This window comes from Rattus rattus, chromosome X (assembly GCF_011064425.1).
Source record: "Rattus rattus isolate New Zealand chromosome X, Rrattus_CSIRO_v1, whole genome shotgun sequence".
NCBI classification, from domain to species: Eukaryota; Metazoa; Chordata; class Mammalia; order Rodentia; family Muridae; genus Rattus; species Rattus rattus.
The window spans coordinates 37,153,630-37,173,497 of NC_046172.1; the positions used below are offsets into that span (position 1 = coordinate 37,153,630).

At 39.4% G+C, this 19,868-nt stretch overlaps 1 protein-coding gene across 1 annotated transcript in view; it reads right to left on the bottom strand.

Moving 5' to 3' along the window:
- Acot9 (acyl-CoA thioesterase 9) overlaps positions 1-19,868 on the bottom strand; it is a 36,891-nt gene that overhangs the window by 11,007 nt on the left and 6,016 nt on the right. The window contains 6 exon segments of the mRNA XM_032890020.1: positions 6,343-6,446; positions 6,800-6,883; positions 12,942-12,979; positions 13,245-13,415; positions 16,186-16,231; positions 18,606-18,700. Coding sequence (XP_032745911.1) covers positions 6,343-6,446; positions 6,800-6,883; positions 12,942-12,979; positions 13,245-13,415; positions 16,186-16,231; positions 18,606-18,700 — 538 coding nt within the window.

A 19,868-nucleotide genomic window follows, 5' to 3' on the forward strand; every position in this document is an offset into this window, starting at 1 on the left:
ATTAAATTTACATTATGTGTATGGCGTTCTGCCTGCATGAATATCTGTGCTGTATGTGCATGCAATGCCGGCAGAATCCAGAAGGCATCAGAACACCTGGAATGGGAGTTGGGAGCTGAACCAGGGTTCTACATAAGAACCACCAATGCTCTTAACCAGGAAGCCATCTATCCTGCCCCAATCTGTGGTGTTCATTCAGCCATAAAAAGTAAAGGTTCTCTGTCCCACTAGCTCTTCAGCTCTTATTAATGTTATCATTAAATTGTCTTCATAAATAGCCAAATAGTGGCTACTTCTATGTATAACATAGTTTCCGGGCCCTCCTGTCTTGATCCTAAAATTTTCTTATTGATGCCCTCTACACATCCTATTTTAATTACTACCAGTATACTTCTTCAGAAAGTCTAGAGGGCACACCAAAATCATCTAGCGCAAGTACAGAACTCAGTCTCGTTAATTTAAAAACAAAAATTAGCCTTCTTCAATTATATTTTACAAAAACAAAAGATGAAATGGTCTGATATTTTATTCAGATACTTACATAATTACATCAGAACCCAAAGGGACAAGGAACTTAAAAACTTGTGCTGAAGGGAAACAAAGGGGACCCTTAAAGGCTAACCTACACTAGGAAGAATCTAAGCTGAAACAAAAGAGGTCATTATGACAAGACAATGTAAGGAAAAAAACTAGCTGGTGGTTGTCCATGCATTTAATTACACAACTTGAGGGGGCAGAAGCAGACATATCTATGTGAATTTGAGGCAAGCCTGGTCTATAGATCAGGCTACAAGGAGAAATGCTGCCTTGAGAAAAAAAAAAAGAATGAAAGGATGAAGAATGGGAGGGAGGGAGGGGGAAACACAAGAAGGCAGCAATGTGGAAGAAGGGGCCAGTGGGAGGAAAATAAAACCCAAATTTTGATTGAAAATACCATAATGGGACTAGCAGCTCAGCAGTAAGGGGCTTGTGTGCTAGCCTGACAATTTGAGCTTGATACTCAGAACCCACATAAAGATATAAACAAAACACGAACTTCACAAAATATTTTATTCAGATACTTTATTCAGATACACTGATCTCCACATACATAAAGAAAAGAAAAATGACCTGCCACAATGAAAACTAATTCTTTGTGTGCTAGTGTGTAAAACAGAATCCTAAAGAGGGCAGTGCTTCCTACTGTGTTGGGAATCAGGTCATATATGGTACTTAGTGAAGTTTTAAATATCAGAGCTTTGTTTTCTGTAAATGGGGAAAGTACTTAAAGCAAAAATGCCCTCCCAGGAGAAGCTCTTGGTCCTGCCAAGGCTGGACCCCCCAGTGTAGGGGAATGTCTGGGCCAGAAGGGGGGTGGATAGGGAGAGGGATACCCTCATAGAGGAAGGGGCATGGGGATGGGATAGGAGGCTTAGGGACGGGAAACTGGGAAAGGGAATAAAATTTGAAATGTAAATAAAAAAAATCCAATAAAAAATGCCCTCCCAAAGCTGCTTATATTTTCCAGGTTCAGCCTCAAGCAATTAGAGAAGATATTTATATAGCTTAGATAACTCTTATAACAGATAAAAATTTTGATTTGACATACATACATACATACATACATACATACATACATACATACATACATACATACACACACACATATAGTCTAGGTAAATAAAAGTTCACTAAAGGGGGTTCATGAGTTTTAGCATTTGGAGGAGGATGCTCTTGATCAATTTGTTTTACATTTGAGACCCGGTGTTACATAGCCTAGGCTGGCTTTCTAGAACTTGTTGCAAAGGGAATGACTATCCTGAACTCATGATCCTTCTGTTTTGGCCTCACAAGTTTTGGTATCAATACCTTCAGCTGCTTAATCAATTAATTAAAAAATTATAAGCAGACCTAAATGGGACATCTATATCACCCTGTCTAAGGTTCAGGGAACATCATGGAAAAAGGATGAAAAAAATCTAAGAGTCAGAAGATAGAAATTATGGCTGTGGAATTCCATCCTTTGGACTTGGCATGGCTGCTGTACTTATGAACTCAAGAGCTAGTGAACCTGCATATGACTGTACCCTTCAACCTCGCACCATGAAGAAGGGAGAGTGCTATGAGGCCTCACTTCTCCCTGAGGAGCTATTGGCAGTTAATGGTTGCTGTGAAAGGGATAGTCATATTTCTCCATGGCATAGCCACTGGCTAAGTTTTTCATGTTCCAGTAAATAACCCTCCACCCCACTCGGGCTTATGGATGTAAACCTAATTAAACCCAGTGGGTCACCAAAATACTCACATGAAAGGAGTAGGAAGACTTGCGAGAAGAAAGGAGGTGGTGGGAGGGAAACAAGATGATTATGTGGGTGTGAATATGTTCAAAGTATATGATTGTATATGAAACTGCAAAATAAATGTAAGTATATACTTATCTAAAACAAAATTCTATCAGCTCCTAAACAAGATGCTTACTCTGTCTATAGAGACCTGATGCTCCTAAACAATTAAAAATGATAGTCATCTAGAAGACAGACTTCAGCCCATTTAAAAGGGTACACACCAACAGCTGCCAGACTCCAAAGAATTACTGTGAAGAATAAAGTCCAATTTTCTAGTAAGTACTTAAGGTGAGACACAATGGCCCTACTGAAACACTGAAGCACCACCAATCAAGAACTAGTATTTCTCTTCAAAATGGTTAAACATCTCACCATACACTGGTAGGTCTTCAGAACTAAGAAGTTTCCTGGATAAAATGCCAAAATACCTTGTCTGAGAAGTACTGCATAATATATTATAATCATTTCTTTATGTGGCTGTCTGCTTATGATATGGTGAGGTCCTTGTAGACATGTATACTACAAACCCTATGTACAAATACTAGCAGATAAATATGCCATTAATATTTCCAAATTATTAAATGGGAGTTTGTGAATGGGCCCTTGTAGAATTCAAGCTTTAAGAAAAAGGAACTTTGTGCACCTTGCTCACTGTTGTATGCACAGAGCAGAAAAGATGCTCAATAAGTGACTGGCAAATTGATTTCATGAACAGATATTAGGAAGTGGGCTGGGTGATTCAAACACAGGTACTGCTGTTAAGAAGTATGTGTAGCTAGCAGAAGAAAGTAAGTTTGTACACAGTTCTAGAGGACAAAAAGCAGCAGGTGCTAGGAAGAAGAGACAGAGAATGGGTCTTGAAGAAGGAACAATCATTCCAGCTGCAAAAGTCAAAGAAGAGGTAGAACAAGATGTAACCCAAAAGCACAGTTCAAACACACAGAATCAGAGCAGGAGACATTTCAGGTAAAGAAAGAGGCATTAACAGAGACTTGCTTGCTAAATATTTACATTATGGTTTAATATAACTAATACTTGCCCATAGCCATATGTTTAACGTTCAGCAGAGCAGGGATCAGACCCAGGATCCCCTCTGCTACCTCTCTAGCATAGAAATATTGCAAAAGTCATGAATTATCAGTCAAATAGCCCACAAGGAAGGCAGATTTATAACAAAGTTTTTGAGCTAAGTATAATAGTTCAGTTGGTACAGTGCTTGAAAGAAGACCTGGGCTCAATTCCTAGTATGACATAAATCAAGCAAGCTGGCATAGACTTGTAATCCCAACACTCAGTAGGAAGAGACCAGAGGATCTAAAGTTCAAAGTCATCCTCAATTCTAGGCCTGGCATACATAAAACTAAAAAAAGAAAAAAAGTTTTACTTGTCTGACATTGACTTGACTTTGACTTTTCACCAACACATACATATTCCCCCTTACTTCCTTCCCTCCCTCCCTCCCTCCCCCACTCTCTCCCTCCCTCCCCCTCTCCTCCTTTCCCTCCCCCTCTCCTCCTTTCCCTCCCCTTCTCCTTCTCTCAATTATATATATATGTATATGTATCTGTGTGTATATATATATGTGTGTGTGTGTATATATGTGTATATATGTATATATATTCTAATCTAGTTATACAAGATTCAAATAGCCTTGATTCCTAGGAATGCAGGCCCTAGGCCAAGAATTTACTGTACACAGCTGTGGGCAGGGTAGAAATTTGGTTAAGTGTCTATAAATCATAGAAGCATCCACAGCAACTTTAAGTTTTATTATTTTTAAAAGAACAAATAACCTAGCATTACTATTAACTTCATAAATATGGGGATATAATTCGATCACTTTGATACAATATTTAAGTTTTTAAAATGTATGGGTAGTTAATGCAGACATGTCTAATGGGTCAAAGTGCTGAGAATTAAGTGGTTCTTGAACATGCAGCCCAATATATGTCCATCTATATCACCCCATCTAAGGCTTGAGGGACACCCCAGGAAACAGGGCAGAAAATCCATTAAGATTCAGAAAATGGGAAGAAGTACTGTACAATGCTGTTTCCTGTTTAGAATCTGGCCACTGCACACATAAAGTCACAGTAGCTCTCCTTTCCCGCACAAGACCTACAAAACATCGGCCCTTAAACGTTCCATCCGGGATACATGAAGGGCTTAGTAAGCCCCACCTCTTGTTGAGGAGCCACTGGCAGCTACCAATGGGTAAGGAGTCATTTTTTTCAGTGGTGTAGTCACTGTTTCAATAAATAACCCCCACCACCCATGGTCAAGCAAGCAGACCTAGCTAAACTCAGTGAGTCACAAAAAAATGACATAAAAGTATGAAGGGTATTAGTTGGCAAGAAAGATAGAAATGATTCAGTGGGACTCAAAGGAGGCTAAGACAGGGTAATGGGGGTACATACGTTCAAAATTCCTTATATGCCTGCTTAAAATTATGAAAGAATAAATTTTAAAATTTCTTAAGGCAAATTCACTTATTTTGACAACTACTATACATAGCAAGCTTCGGACTTTTCTGAAGTCTGATTTCTTTTTTTTTTTTTTTTATCCAAGAGGTGAAATGCTTTAGAATTCTACAGTAGAAAAGAATGCATCTGGCAGCCCACTGACTACCACATCATATTTAAATAAATCACCCTTAAGTTTTCCACAGTGAAATACTGTGCATGCTCTGAATTATTTGTTACTATATTGATTAGCCTCTGAGTTCTGCTCATTTAGAAGAGCTGCTATAACTGCTACCCAAATGACTAGTAAGGACTGATGGCTTCGGATGTAGCTCAACACTTAGAGCATTTGCCTAGTATGTGAAAGAATGTGTGTCTAATCCCCAGTACCAAAAGAAAGCATAGAATTGAAGGGGGTCTTTCATCCCTGAAAAGGTATGAGGAAGTTCTACTCTACAGACCTACAGGTGGAAATATTTGAGAACAGGGACACTACAGACATAATTAGATTAAATGAAAGCCAAGTATAGCAATTAATGAATGTATTCCCAGCATTTGTGAGGCTAAGGCAGAAGGATTACTATGAGTTCCAGGACAGCCTGTGTTATACAGTGAGGTTCTGTCTCAACAACAACAACAACAAGAGAGAGAGAGAGAGAGAGAGAGAGAGAGAGAGAGAGAGAGAGAGAGAGAGAGAGAGAGAGAGAGAGAGATTAACCCAGACATTGTGGCACATGCTTATTATCCCAACCCTAAAGAAGTGGAGGCAAAATTAGGAATCTGAAGACAGCCTAGACTACAGAAGATGAACCTGTCTCAGAAAAACACCGTAAGGTTGCCGCATCAGTTGTGCCAATGGCAAAGCCACCAATAGCTATTTTACCATCGGGTACTAATACATTCTTGAGGACCAGTTGAAGGCCAGCCTGGGGTACTTAAAACCCTCTCTCCAAAAAGAGCAATAAACAATGAGTTCATATTGGAGCCAAGTGGGCCTTCAATCCAATATGATTATCATATTAATAAGAGAAAAGACACAGAAATAGAGATGTATGAAAACCATGCAATGACAAAAGCATAAAAGTCCTGTGAAACCAAGAAGAGATAAGCAAAGAAAAGCTCCTTCAGGTTTCAGAGGGAATGTGACTCTGCAGCTGACACCTTGGTTTGGGAATCAGTGTCTCCAAAACAAATTGCTGAGATTTTTTAAGCCACCTGTTGTGGCTTAAAAAAATGTTGTTGTTCTTGTGGCAGCTCCAGAGAAGTAATGTGATAATTGATTCAATTAATATCTAATATAACTCAGACTTTTGCGAAATCCTCCGGAGCAAAACCAGAAACAAGCACCTTAATGTATAGTTGTATGATTACAAAGTCGTAGATATGTATGTAACAGATGAGGTGTCAGTCTTTGTGCAACAGGAAGATGCTAACTCCCCTTCAACTGTCAATTGTTCAGGCTGTGGACTGCACATCTGTCCATGAATATAATTTTTCTTCAAGTGAGACTAGCTGATTATATATGAATAGTGAGCAATCTTAAGGTGTATACACACCTGAAACATTTTCATCTTCACTTCCATGGAAGTCTTTCCAACCCAGCTAACATGGCCAGTGAACTTAATGTCCTGTTCAGGGCTTAAGCTGTATTTACACATATCTGCAAAACAGAAATTCAAGATCCACCCAAACCATATCAAGAAAGTCTATAGGATAAGGGAACAATATCATTTGAAAAGCTGCAATTGCACTATATTTCTTATCTTTAAAACTAAAATAAAATTTAGCATAAAAAACAAATTTAAATGTCTTTCTGAAAACTGGAGACCATGCAAAGACTAAAAGAGCTAGAATCAAGTAAAATTCTTCCAACTAACTATATAAATATCATGTTATACTCTACTTTCATATATACATTAAAATCTCCTATAAGGGAAACAATTTTCCCCAATCTCAATAACACTTTGCAACTACTGAAAATCCTAAGCATGCAGAGAAGCTGGTCTTACTTACCAATCTTGTCCACCAGGACTGTAACGATTGATAATGGAGACATCTTGGTAGAATGATTTTGGTTGTGCATGTAGCAAACAAGAACTGTAGGGAACCAAAGAGTTTAAAATAAAGAAAAGCAGAATTATTTCTTCCATTTACAATTCTCTTTTTGAAATTTGCAAAGGGTCTTATTAACAATAAAATCTTCTAATACTCCAGTAATGGTCTTATCTTAGAACCAAAGATGTTTTTTCCTTTGGGTTACTTAAGTCAGGGTCTCATTCCATTGCCATGAGTGGCCTGGAATTCACTGTTCCCAGGATGCTTTCAAACTTGTGATTCTTCTAACTCATCCTCCTAAGTACTTGAATTATACTGTGAGCCTCCAGGCCTGTCAAAAACCTTTTTCCCTCTTTTGAGAAATGCTCTTTTATTTAACGACGTGCTTACGGGTGTGCCTGATTGTATGTATACGTACCACATTTATGCAAGAAGCTGTAGAAGTGTGTCCTAGTTAGGGTTACTACTGCTATGATGAAACACCATGACTAAAAGCAAGATGTGGAGGAAAGGCTTTGCTTGGCTTACACTTCCACATCATTATTCATCATTAAAGGAATTCAAGACAGAAACTCAAACAGGGCAGAAACCTGGAGGCAGGAAATGATGCAGAGGCTAATGGAGGGGTGCTTGCTGTCTTGCTTTCCATGGTTTGCTCAGCCTTCTTTCTTATAGAATCCCAGGACCACCAGCCTAGGAATGGCACCACCCACAATGAGCTATGTCCTCCCCTGTCAATCACTACTTAAGAAAATGTCCCACAGGCCTACGTACAGCCCAATCTTATAGTAGCATTTTCTCAACTGGGGCCCCCTCCTCTCTGATTTCTCTAGCTTGTGTCAACTTGACATAAAACTAACCAGCACTAGGTCAGAAGAGGGCAATGAATTCCCTGGAACCACAGTTACATATAGTCAGTTGTGACCTGCCATGTAAATTTTGAAATTAAATCTGGCAGCTAGATGTCTTAACTGCTGATTTACCTCTCTGGCCTCTGCCTCATCTCTTAGGTGGTTGGCATTACCAGCATCTCTACCACATCTGGCCTTCAAGAGTTTTATAAACTTAATTAGTCTGGAGATCCTTTACTTTTTCTATTTGTAGATTTAGTAAGGAAATCGAATTCCAAAGCCACCCCCCCCACCAAGTAGTTTTTCAGAACACCAAGGAAACAATGCCAAATCAGAGTAAAAACCTAGGATATATCTGACATTATGAATCAAACACCCCCAGAAAAGAGGAAGTAAGCACAGGACTCAGCTACCTGTTTCACCCCAATTCTTTCATAATCATGACTGTGATTTTACTCAGCTATCCCTCTTTCCCAACCACACTGTTGGCTCCCACACTGTCCTGCAGGCCTTGGGATACTCTCTGTATCTTAACATGCATTATATATTTGCCAAGTATAGCTCTCTGTGCCTTATGAATATGAACTTGTTTAAATTTGTATTACAGTTATGCATTGATTGGGGTTCCTGCTTTTGCCACCATGATCTCCTTAAATGGGTCTCGCCACTCTCAGGACAAAGTCTGATCAATAATACATGCTAAACAACAGCTAATTATTCCATCTAATGTACCCATCTTAAAGGATACACTGGGGCCTGAAATGTTAAAGACAAAAAACTCAATTTAAAAGCTAGTCAGCTTCCTAAAAATCTTTGTAAGTATGATTGTGGTCACAGTAGTAGAATGGGAGAGAAAAGGATTCAAGAGATAAAAATACAGATCTAACAAGGCATGAATAAATGCAAAGCTTCTAGCTTAGATAGTAAGGAAAAATACTGCAAGAGGAAAATGGGCCAACTGCACTGAAATATTTGTTTCTTTTTTCAGAGTTGGGAATTGAAGCCACACATGTTTAACTAGCATTCTGTTACTGAGCTATAACTTCAAGCCCAAGATGTTGAATTTGAGAAGCCTAATAGGACATCCAAAGAGAGATATCCAGTAGACAGGAAGCCAACCTGGAACTCAGAGGAAGCCAGCAAATTTAATTTCACAGGTATTCAAAATACTCATAGCAAGTGAAGGGCTGAAAATAGATGAGATTATTTATATCAAATGAGAAAAGAGAGCCTTCAAAAGTGCAGAAGTTAAAATCCTGGGACTTAATGGATCAACAGAGAAAGAGGATCCTATAAAGATTGGAAAAGGGAAGCCAAAGAGGCAAGAAAAATGTCACCAGAGACTAAGAATGAGTGGAACATTATCAGAAACCACAAGAGATAACAGGTAAGCATGAGGAAGCTGTGTAATAAAGACGTCAACAATGAGCGTGGCAAGAACATTTTCAATTGCACGGAAGAGAAACCAGAGCATAGCAGTCTGACAAGTAACAGATCTCAATAAAGGGCAACAAAACAAAATGACTTTTCTAATTCTTTCCAGGAAATCAGCAATGAAGGAAAGGGAAAGAAAGTCTGAGAGTGTTCATAAGAAAGGGAGTTTATTAACTTTTTGTTTTAAGATGGAGAACCTTGATGTTTATAACATTGGGGAAATGTAAAGCTGGGAAAAGGCTTGGAATACAAAGCAAAAGGCATATATGATAAGGGAAGTTTCTTGAAGGAAGAAGTAAAAGTATTAAGAGAACAGGTGGAAGGGATTGGCTGTCCACAGGAAGTAATGAGAGAGAACACAAGATTAAGGTCAGCAAGATGACTCAGCTGCTAAAGGCAGTTGTGGCTAAGCCTGATGACCTCCGGTCCATCTCCAGAATCTACAAGGCAGAAAGGGAGAACCAACTCCCACAGCAGTCTTTGATTGCCTGGGCACACATAAAAAAGAACTCGAAGAACTTGAAAAAGAAAACTGAGGTTCCTGTCAAAGATACATATCCTGACACTAATCACGAGAAAGCATCAGACGAGGCCAAAAAGAGGGACAATCTATAAGAAAAGCAGGTTGCAACTCTCAAACATGTCAAGCTTACAAAAACCAATGAAAGACTCGGGATCTGTTCCTCACACAACTACCCAATGCAACCTATGCTAGAGAAGCGAACCCTTCTTTAATAAATGACCACTAGTGAATACTAAATAGGCTCTGAGGATTAAAGAGTGTTAATTTTCTGATCTTGATGGTAGTATTACAGTGATGTAGAAAATGTTCTTCTTTATATAAACTATACACTAAAATATATGACATGGTCTGCAATTTACTCTCTCACAAATGATTCAAGGAAAATAATTCTTTATGTGGTATCTGTATCTTGTCTTTAAAACTCTTTTGGAGTGCTTACATGGATATAAGTCAAGGATTATTTATATGAACATAGAAGAGTGTGCCAGTGACTATACCAGTGAATAAAATGTCTCAAGTCAAGAGTGGGGGGATGGGGAGTAGTGATGGTAGTGAAACACACCTTTAATCCCAGGACTTGGGAACCAGAAGCAGGTGGATCTCTGTGAGTTCAAGACTAGGCTGGTGGACAGAGCTAGTTCCACGGTGGCTGTGATGGTCTGGGTATGCCTAGCCCAGACAGTGGCACTATATGGAGGTGTAGCCTTGTTGGAGTAGGTGTGACCTTTTTGGAGTTGGTGTGCCACTGTGGGCTTTGGGTTTAAAACTCTCTGGCTACCTAGAAGCCAGTCTTCTGCTAGCTGCCTTAGGAATAAGAGGTGGGATTCTCAGCTTCTCCAGGCTCATATCTGCCTGGATGCTTCCATGCTTCCTCCTTAATGGTAATGGACTGAACCTTTGATCCTGTAAGCCAGCCCCAGTTAAATGTTGTCCTTATAAGAGTTGCCTTGGTCATGGTGTCTTTTCACAGCAGTAAAACCCTAACTAAGAAGTTGATACCAGGAGTGAGATATTGATAGGTTTGACCTTGTTTTTATTTGGAAGAATGTGGATTTTGGGACTTTGGATTTGGAAAGCAGTGAAATGTTTTAAGTGGGATTTAATGGGCTATCTTAGTAGGAATATGGAAGACTTTGTTACAGAGAGTGATTTGAACTTGAAGATCTGGCCCAAGTAATACCATTAGAGAAGAATTTCAGTATGTGGCCTAGAGACTGTTTTTGTAGTATTTGGTAAAGATTATGGCTGCTTTTTGCCCTTGTCCGAAAAGTCTACCTGAGGCTAAGTTAAAGAGATTTATATTAATGGCATTAACAAAGGAAGTCTCAAAAAAGTTTAGCAGAGACTTAATTCTCTGGTTAAAGTCTCATGAAAAGCATTTTGAACAAGCGTGGCACACTTAGAAAGGAAAAATATAAAATATATGGTTCAAGTATTAAGTGGTGATTAAGAAGAGACCAGCATCACTAAGCTGTAATCTTCTGGGGAGTATTTTCTGAAAGCACAAAGAAGCTGTGTTGCAGACGTAGTCAAGGTTGTAACTCCTGCTGCAGCTATAGTTGGTAATGTGTCAGAGTCACCCAGGTGGTACTGGTTTTGAAGACATGAAGAAGTCATGCAAAGAAGTTGAGCCTTGCGACCATGAAGAGAGACTATGAGAGGCTATTGGTAAAGCCTAGTGGCAGTAGAAGACCCCAGCATATTGGAGATGCCAGTATCATATAATGACCCCCCCCACACACACACACACCCAAGAACAGCAGCAGCAGAGCAGAATCAAGGAGTGCTTCAGGGGCCAGTGCTAGAGAAGTGATGCCAGACCATGTGTGGATCCCAGACACTGAAACAAGAAGCTGTAACATTGGAGTTGCCTTGGAGACTCCAAGATATTTGAGATACCAGAGCCATGGGCTACCTGCCAAGGAAAGCTGCTAACAGGGAGTGGAATCAGCTGGAGAAAGAAGTTTGTTTGCAGTCAACAAAGATGAAAAAGGAGTGGAGATCTAAAGACCGCTTTGTCATCAGACATGGAGATGGCAGAGTTTGAAGTCTGCCCAGCTGGTTTCCTGTCTTAATTTGGGGATTATAGTTAAGTTATTGGGTGAATCTAAGAAGAGACCTTGAACTTAGGACTTTTAACATTGTTGAAACTGCCGTAGACTATGGGGGCTTTTGAAGTTGGACTAATGTATTTTTCATTATGCTGTAATTTAGAAATGGCTCCCATAGCCTTATATGTTTGAACAAGTCTGGGTGTGGAATGTGATGGTTTGACTATGCCTAGCCCAGGGAGTGACACTATTTGGAGGTATGGCTTTGCTGCAGTAGGTTTGGTCTTGTTGGAGGAAATGTGTCACTTTGGGCAAGGGCTTTAAGATCCTCTAACTGTCTAGAAGCCAATTAAGGCCTGTCTGCATTTGGATGAAAATATAGCATTCTCAGCTCCTCCTGCACCATGCCTGCCTGAATCCTTCCAAGCTCCCAGCTTGATGATAATGGACTGAACCTGTAAACCAGCCCCAATTAAATGTCACTCTTATAAGAGTTGCCTTGGTCATGGTGTCTGTTCACAGCAGTAAAACCCTAAGACAGTAGCCATAGCTACAGAGAAACCCTATCTCAAAAAAAAAAAAAAGAAAGAAAGAAAGAAAAAGAAAAGAAAAAAGGAAAGAAGGAAGGAAAGAAGGAAGGAAGGAAAGAAGGAAGGAAGGAAGGAAGGAAGGAAGGAAGGAAGGAAGGAAGGAAGAAAATACTTCTTCATTCCCCAGCAACCAACTGTCTCTAGATCCTCAGGGAGGGGAGAAACCTCCTAAGCCTCTCCTGCCTAGCAACAGTTAACTGCACATAGAGCTTCCAGGAGAGGCAGTGCTTCTTTACCCTTCTATGATGGAATGCCCAAGGGCCTAATCTTACATAGTTCTTGTACAGTCAATAACTTGCTGAAAGCTCAAGAATGCAATGACCATGTTATACCTAGATAATAGTGTTCCCTGACACTGCAGATAAAACTACATCTAGAGTAAGCGCTTAGCATGGTTGAGGCCCTGGGTTTAATCTCTAGCAGCTAAACTAAATTTTACAACTAAAAATGATCATAAATAAGGCTCATTTGAATGGTAACTCTATTGAAGAGAAATCTTTGTTTAGAATAAAAACAATATGACAATGAAAAATATTGTTTGTCCTTTTATGTCCTCCTATGTCCAGATTAAAAAGGTAAAATAAAATGGTCCTTTCTGTCATGGAATCACAGTCTACCCATAACTGTTATTAGGAATACAAATACCAGTACCTCCTAAGCTATCAAGGTCCTCAAGAATCCTGCCAAATCTGTGAAACAAAGCAAAATATGAATTAAATAAAAATCACAATGATTTTCCCCTTAAAATCCCATAATACACTTTAAAATAATAAAAGAACTATAAAAATGACTTTAGTGATATTTACACAACTCTTTCACTATACTGAAACACTCATATACAGTCATATACTTTAAAATAGATTAATTACAAAGTTTATGAATTGTATCTCACTATAGTTGTTTTAAAAGAAAAAATTAAAACAAATGACAATGATGAATATAATACAGTGTTACCTCACTGTATTTTGAACAGTCAAATATTTGTCCCGTAGATCGGGGTCAGAACCCAAAGGCAGGAGGACTTCAATGTAACTGTCCTTCATTTTCTTCGGTGGTAGGGCTTCCTGTGATGTAGCCAAAAAATTATGAAGTAACTTCCTTTCCTCCATTGCTTTTACATGGTCTCTGAGAAGAAAAGGCAAGGCTTCATAAAACAAGAATAGTGCTGACCCACAATTCCAGTACCCATCCCTCAAACAGGATAGTCAGACATAATAAATGGAAGCAAGGGAGATCTATGCCTGCCTTATCTTCAATCCCTTCACTCCTCTCTCATGACCCACCTGGAGAAACTGAGCATTTCTTTTTTTCTTTTCTTTTTTTTTAATTAACTTGAGTATTTCTTATATACATTTCGAGTGTTATTCCCTTTCCCAAGTTTCCGGGCAAACATCCCCCTAATCCCTCCCCCTCCCCTTCTTTATGGGTGTTCCCCTCCCCACCCTCCCCACATTACCACCCTCCCACCAACAATCCCATATACTGGGGGTTCAGTCTTGCAGGAACAAGGGCTGCCCCTTCCACTGGTGCTCTTATTAGGCTATTCATTGCTACCTATGTAGTTGGAGCCCAGGGTCAGTCCATGTATAGTCTTTGGGTAGTGGCTTAGTCCCTGGAAGCTCTGGTTGGTTGGCATTGTTGTTCATATAGGGTCTCAAGCCCCCTCAAGCTCTTTCAGTCCTTTCTCTGAATCCTTCAACGGGGGTCCTATTCTCAGTTCAGTGGTTTGCTCCTGGCATTCGCCTATGTATTTGCTGTATTCTGGCTGTGTCTCTCAGGAGCGATCTACATCCGGCTCCTGTCGGTCTGCACTTCTTTGCTTCATCCATCTTGTCTAATTGGGTGGCTCTATATGTATGGGCCACATGTGGGGCAGGCTCTGAATGGGTGTTCCTTCAGTCTCTGTTTTAATCTTTGCCTCTCCCCTGCCAAGGGTATTCTTGTTCCCCTTTTAAAGAAGGAGTGACGCATTCACATTTTGATCATCCGTCTTGAGTTTCATGTGTTCTAGGCATCTAGGGTAATTCAAGCATGTGGGCTAATAGCCACTTATCAATGAGTGCCTACCATGTGTGAAACTGAGCATTTCTAATGACATTTTTAAACTTGTACGTAAGAGTCTCATGCTCTACCAACTGTGAGAGCTGGGGGCTAGCCATATATATAAAAATGCATATTTACTGATATAGGTACATCTAATTGGGACACTGACCAAAAAGTTTCTTCAGAAATCAAGTTATCATTCAGTGGTTAAGAGCAGTGGCTTCTTGTTTTGAGGACTCTGATTGGCTTCCCAGCACTCACAACCATCTGTAACTATATTTCCAGAGGATCTGATGCCACCTCCTAGCCTCCTCAGACACTGAACACACATGATACCCATGCATAGAAAACACTCATACACATAAAAAGTTTTATCTTTTAGAAGGCTTATTCATACTAGCAACATAGCTTGGGAGTAGAATACTTGCCTAGCATGTGTAAAATCCTGAATTCAACACTAAGCCAGAAAGGGGAAGAGAGATGAGGCAGGGTTATAACACTACTTCAGAGTCTCATTATCCTGTCAGATTCATATTTGTTCTCATAGTCTCTCTCCTCTCTTCCCCTCTCCCTCTCCCTCCCCTTTCCTTTCAGTTTTAGAAAAGAGACAAATGAGAAAAAAATGAATGATATCCAAACAATGAATGCAAAGCAGAATAAAAGGTAAAAGGGAAGAAAACGTTTTTAAAAGACAAAAGCGGAAAACAGAAAACTAAAGTAGAACACAAAAGAGAAAGCAGCAGGAAACGAAAAATTTAGCAGCACTATTATATACAAAGTGCTTCTAAATTTAAATGATTAACTATTATTGCCGGAGTTTGCAAAATATTAAAATCAAAGAAATGAGTTAAAGAATGTGCATTACTCTCAACACAAATAGCTCAGCCCTGTGAAAGTCAAATTAATGGGAAAAAGGGAGATGTCAAAACCCACCAGATGCCACTTTGAAAACTATTGTTCCACCTTGGTGTTGTTTTAAAAACTTCAGTTCTAGTCTGACCACCTTCTCCTGCGCCCCAGGAAATGTCTAGACTTTCACCAGGACTACCTGAATCTACCCACAGCTCCACTTGCTCCACCTTTACTACACAGATGTCAGAAGTCCTCCACTAGGGTCTAGCCTGGTGAGCACCTCCTATAACCTAATCCTTACTTTTCTGCAACCTACCAAATCTAGCCTGGGTCTCACATGCAGTGCCTTGGGTTGGTCTGGACACTTAATACTGTACCTCAGTCAAGCTCTAGACGTCCTCCATGAAGCGTTCTATCTCCAAACCCCCTCTGGAGATTAGCCTGATGAATAATACCCCTAACCTATTGATCCAAGCCTTTCCTCAACCTCCCAGATTGAGCCTAAGTCCCATAAACAGTGTACCACCCTCGTCTGGCCTTCCCTGCCTTCTCGGCAAAAGATCTCTAGGATTGGGTCAATATCTGCTCTACTCATTGCCCAAAACACAGAACTCTCCCAGGACATATGCCATTCAAGTAAGGATCGAGTTAAATGAAATAGTAAGACCAGAAAACTTGAAGTCAAGTCCCAAACCTGAATTTAAGTTTTATTGTATGTAAAAATATAGATTAGAAAAAATGTCATAAGCATGTCATAAATTTTCTTCTGAAAATCTGTGAATACACCTAAACAGGTTTTGAAAATACACAATATACATAAATCACATTCTTTCATGGCAATGAGGTATCAGCTGATTACTACATTAACATATTGCTCTTTTCCTTCTCACAGAAAAACCCCATCTGCACACAGGGCTCTCCAACCCTAGAAGGGGATCAGCACCTAAGCCTAAATATCACTTAGAATGATCCCTTGGGGATGAAACACAGAAGTACATACCTCCAGATTGTGGATACGCCTACGATCTCCCGCAGCTTATTTCGAACTGAAACAAAGACAAAGACTTTACTCCATGAAACTAAGAAATAGGAAAGGTGGGTTAACGCAAAATGCTCAGGAACTAAGCTTCTCATGCACTCGAAAGCTCTCAAAAGATTCGGGAATTCCCATTCAGTGTCAGTAGAAACAGAACAAGGAAGGAATCAGGCTTCTCTTCTCTCAATTATGAAGCTTCCTTACTGCAAATAAACACACTTTTTTTGCCAATTACTGGGGTTTATTTAAATAAGTCAGAAAGGAATTTTTCAGTCTTTTACCCAAAAGGGCTTTATCAAAATAAAAAAATCGAGTCTCTGGGCTGGAGAGATGGCTCAGCGGTTAAGAGCACTGACTGCTCTTCCAGTGGTCATGAGTTTAAATCCCAGCAACCACATGGTGGCTCACAACCATCTGTAAAGAGATCCGATGCCCTCTTCTGGTGTGTCTGAAGACGGTGACAGTGTACTCGTCATATATAAAAATGAATAAATAAAACCTTTAAAAAAAAAGAAAGAAAAAAAATTGAGTGTCTTTAGGATCAAACTCTTTTCTTCATGTACACACACGTAGAGGCCAGAGATCAACGTTAGGTATCATTACATGGTCTGTTGCTGGTCTGAAGCTTGCTAAGTAAGGTAGGCTAACTGACCAGCGAGTCCTCGTATCCACATGACTCCATGTCTTTACTGCTGGGATTACAAGTGTGTCGCCATCACATATGGCTTTTTTGACATGGTACTAGGGATCAAGCTCAGGTTCTCAGGCCTGCATGGCAAGTACTTTACCAACTGAGCTCTTTTCCTAGTCAAGGAACAAAGACATTTATAAATAGAATCTCTACCCATCGTCTTGTAGACAGCATTAGATCAAATTAATTATTTCAGCTACTAATACTAATATCTAAAACCAAGTTTTATTGCAATTTATTTTTTTACATATTTACACTGTTCTAATTAAAGCAGTTTATACCAGGGAAATAAAGCAAGACTTAAATCCAGGTAAAGCAAAGAGTGTGATTTAATTTTAATCAATGGCCACTGAGTAAGAGTAAATTAGCTTAAAACAAAACCTAAGTGCTAAAGAGAAAAATTGCTATTACCATACCATGATTCACATGGATAGTGGAACATGCTATATAGAAAGGCAGAAATAATAAGATAGCAGTAATCTGGAATTAGAAAATAAACATACAATATTTCAAATAATTGTTTTTTCTATATTTCATTTTTTCTATATTTCAAAATATACATTTCAATCTTAGAAAACTAAATGTTGCTATACTTGGTACTTCAGTAACTAAATTACCAAATTACTCATTCCAGTCATGGGAAATTCAATGTAGCTATACTTGTTCCTTCAATAACTACATGATCAAAACAAAATTATCCTTAGAATAACATGCAGTCTCATGAAAGTGGTGGCATTTCTATCAGACTGCTGCGTATATATCACAACATCAGTGCATACACTAATTATAAATCACAAAGAACTGTAAAACACAGCCAGCTGTTAGTAAAATTTTAATTTCCTCCTGAGTTAAAAAATATATACAAAATATCTCAATGAGTATACACGTTACTGACACAAAATAGTTCTCACTAGTTTGATCAATGTGAAGAGTGGTAGGTGCTGATCAAGAATTCTGAATTTTACACATATTCATATTCTCTGTCTCCCTCCCTCCCTGTCTGTCTTACGTAGAGCCTTTAAAGTTTTTGCAATTTAATTTTAATGGACTCCTAATGTCTAAGGCTTTCTATAGTCTGCATATAACAGCAGTGAGTGAAACTAACTGCCATTAAGCAGACATTGACAAGATCCCTCTATCATAACTACCTACAGGGGTTTAGGTTGGTACAAATGGTAGGCTCATTTCTTATTCATCTGACTTCACTAGATCTGTGTTTGAGTCATCTGGCCCTCTATTCAGGAAGTGGAAATAAGAAACAACTCAGTCCCCAAGGTTACTAGGAACAACTCAGATTCTCACTCTGATTTCTAACTAAAGCATTTATGCAACCATCTTCTTTACTTTATGTTTATGAAATATAGACACTTAACAAGTATGTCTCAGGGATGGAGACATGACACAGTGGTTAAGAGCAGGTATCGCTCTTGCAAAAGACCCAAATTCAGTTCCCAGTTCCCTAACTCAGGTGCCTCAGAACCACCTGTTAACTCCAAAGAAAACTGATGTTTCTACATGCACATGTATTTATGTACACACATCCAACTACCCACCCCCACATACAGTAATTAAATATAAATCTTTAACAGCAATGTTTCATTATTGCTAAACTAGCATTCTGTGCACCTCCCCCCCCCCAAAAATGGGCTTTTTTCATCGTGTAGGCACAAAAGAATAAAAACACCCTGCTTACCTTCCTGTATGTGTAAAGGTTTACATATTTTGTTTTCAGATCCGTAAGCCAGTCCTCTGCCATGTGTAAGAAGCCCCTTGTTCAAGGTCCAAAGACTGTAAAACAAGAGAAAAGTATACTTAAAATAGTTTCCAGAGCTGCTTCTTCAGGAATCTTACAGTAACACTTCACTTCTTCCAGAGTATCTAGCCACACATCAGCTTTAGGATATATCTTATAGGAGTTTTCAGTTGACAAGGATGTGGTTTAAGGGTACTCCTTAAATCAGCTCTATCACTCCAACTATTTATTCTATCATTTCTTTTGTGTGCTCTTGTGATGTGCAGTGGTCAGATTGAGGCAGTATGGGGTTTGAATATGCTTGTCCCAGGAAGTGGCACTATTTGGAGTTGTGGCCCTGTTGTTGGAAGAAGTGTGGTGTCACTGTGGGCATAGACTTTAAGGCCCTCATCCTAGCTGCCTGGAAGCCAGTCTTCTGCCAGCTGCCTTCAGAACAAGACATGGAACTCTTGGCTCCTCCAGCCCCAAGTCTGCCTGGATGCTGCCATGCTCCTGCCTTGATGATAATGGACTAAACCTCTGATCCTGTAAGCCAGCCCCAGTTAAATGTTTGCCTTATAAGAATTGCCTTGGTCATGGTGTCTCTTCACAGCAGCAAAACCCTAAGACAGGCAGTCTTGTTTCTGGGATGCTACAAACTCCTGACTAGCTGGCCCCTAAGATTCCTTGTGGTTTTCCTATCTCTGTCTCTTATCCTGCCATAAGAATGCTGGGATTAAAGAGCATTCAGCTTCTTTTTTTAAATTATTACTATTTACATGGGTCCCAGGGATGTAACTCAGGTTGTCAGGAAAGTATTTTTACTTGCTGATCTACCTTGACTTTTGAGTTTTGTGACATGGTCCATGAGCCCTGTGCCTGAAGACTGAACCTAGTGATGTGCAAGCTAAACCATTGTGCCACATCCTCAAAGCCTTAGCCCCTGTAACTACTTATGTTTCAAAGTAGAGTTTATTAGGAACACATTTTAAGACAGAATTAAACATGGAAATTAATAGAAAGAGAGGTGCCTAGGCTGTTTAAGAAAGTATGTGGATTTCTCAAAAAAAGAGGTACCTTTTTTTTTTTAAAGGTTTTTGAGACAGGATCTCATGGTCTTGATATGTAGCTGAAGAAAAATAACCTTGAGCTTGTGATCCTCCTGCCTCTACCTTCTAAGTGCTGCAATAATAGGTATGCCTTACCATGCCTGGCACACACATT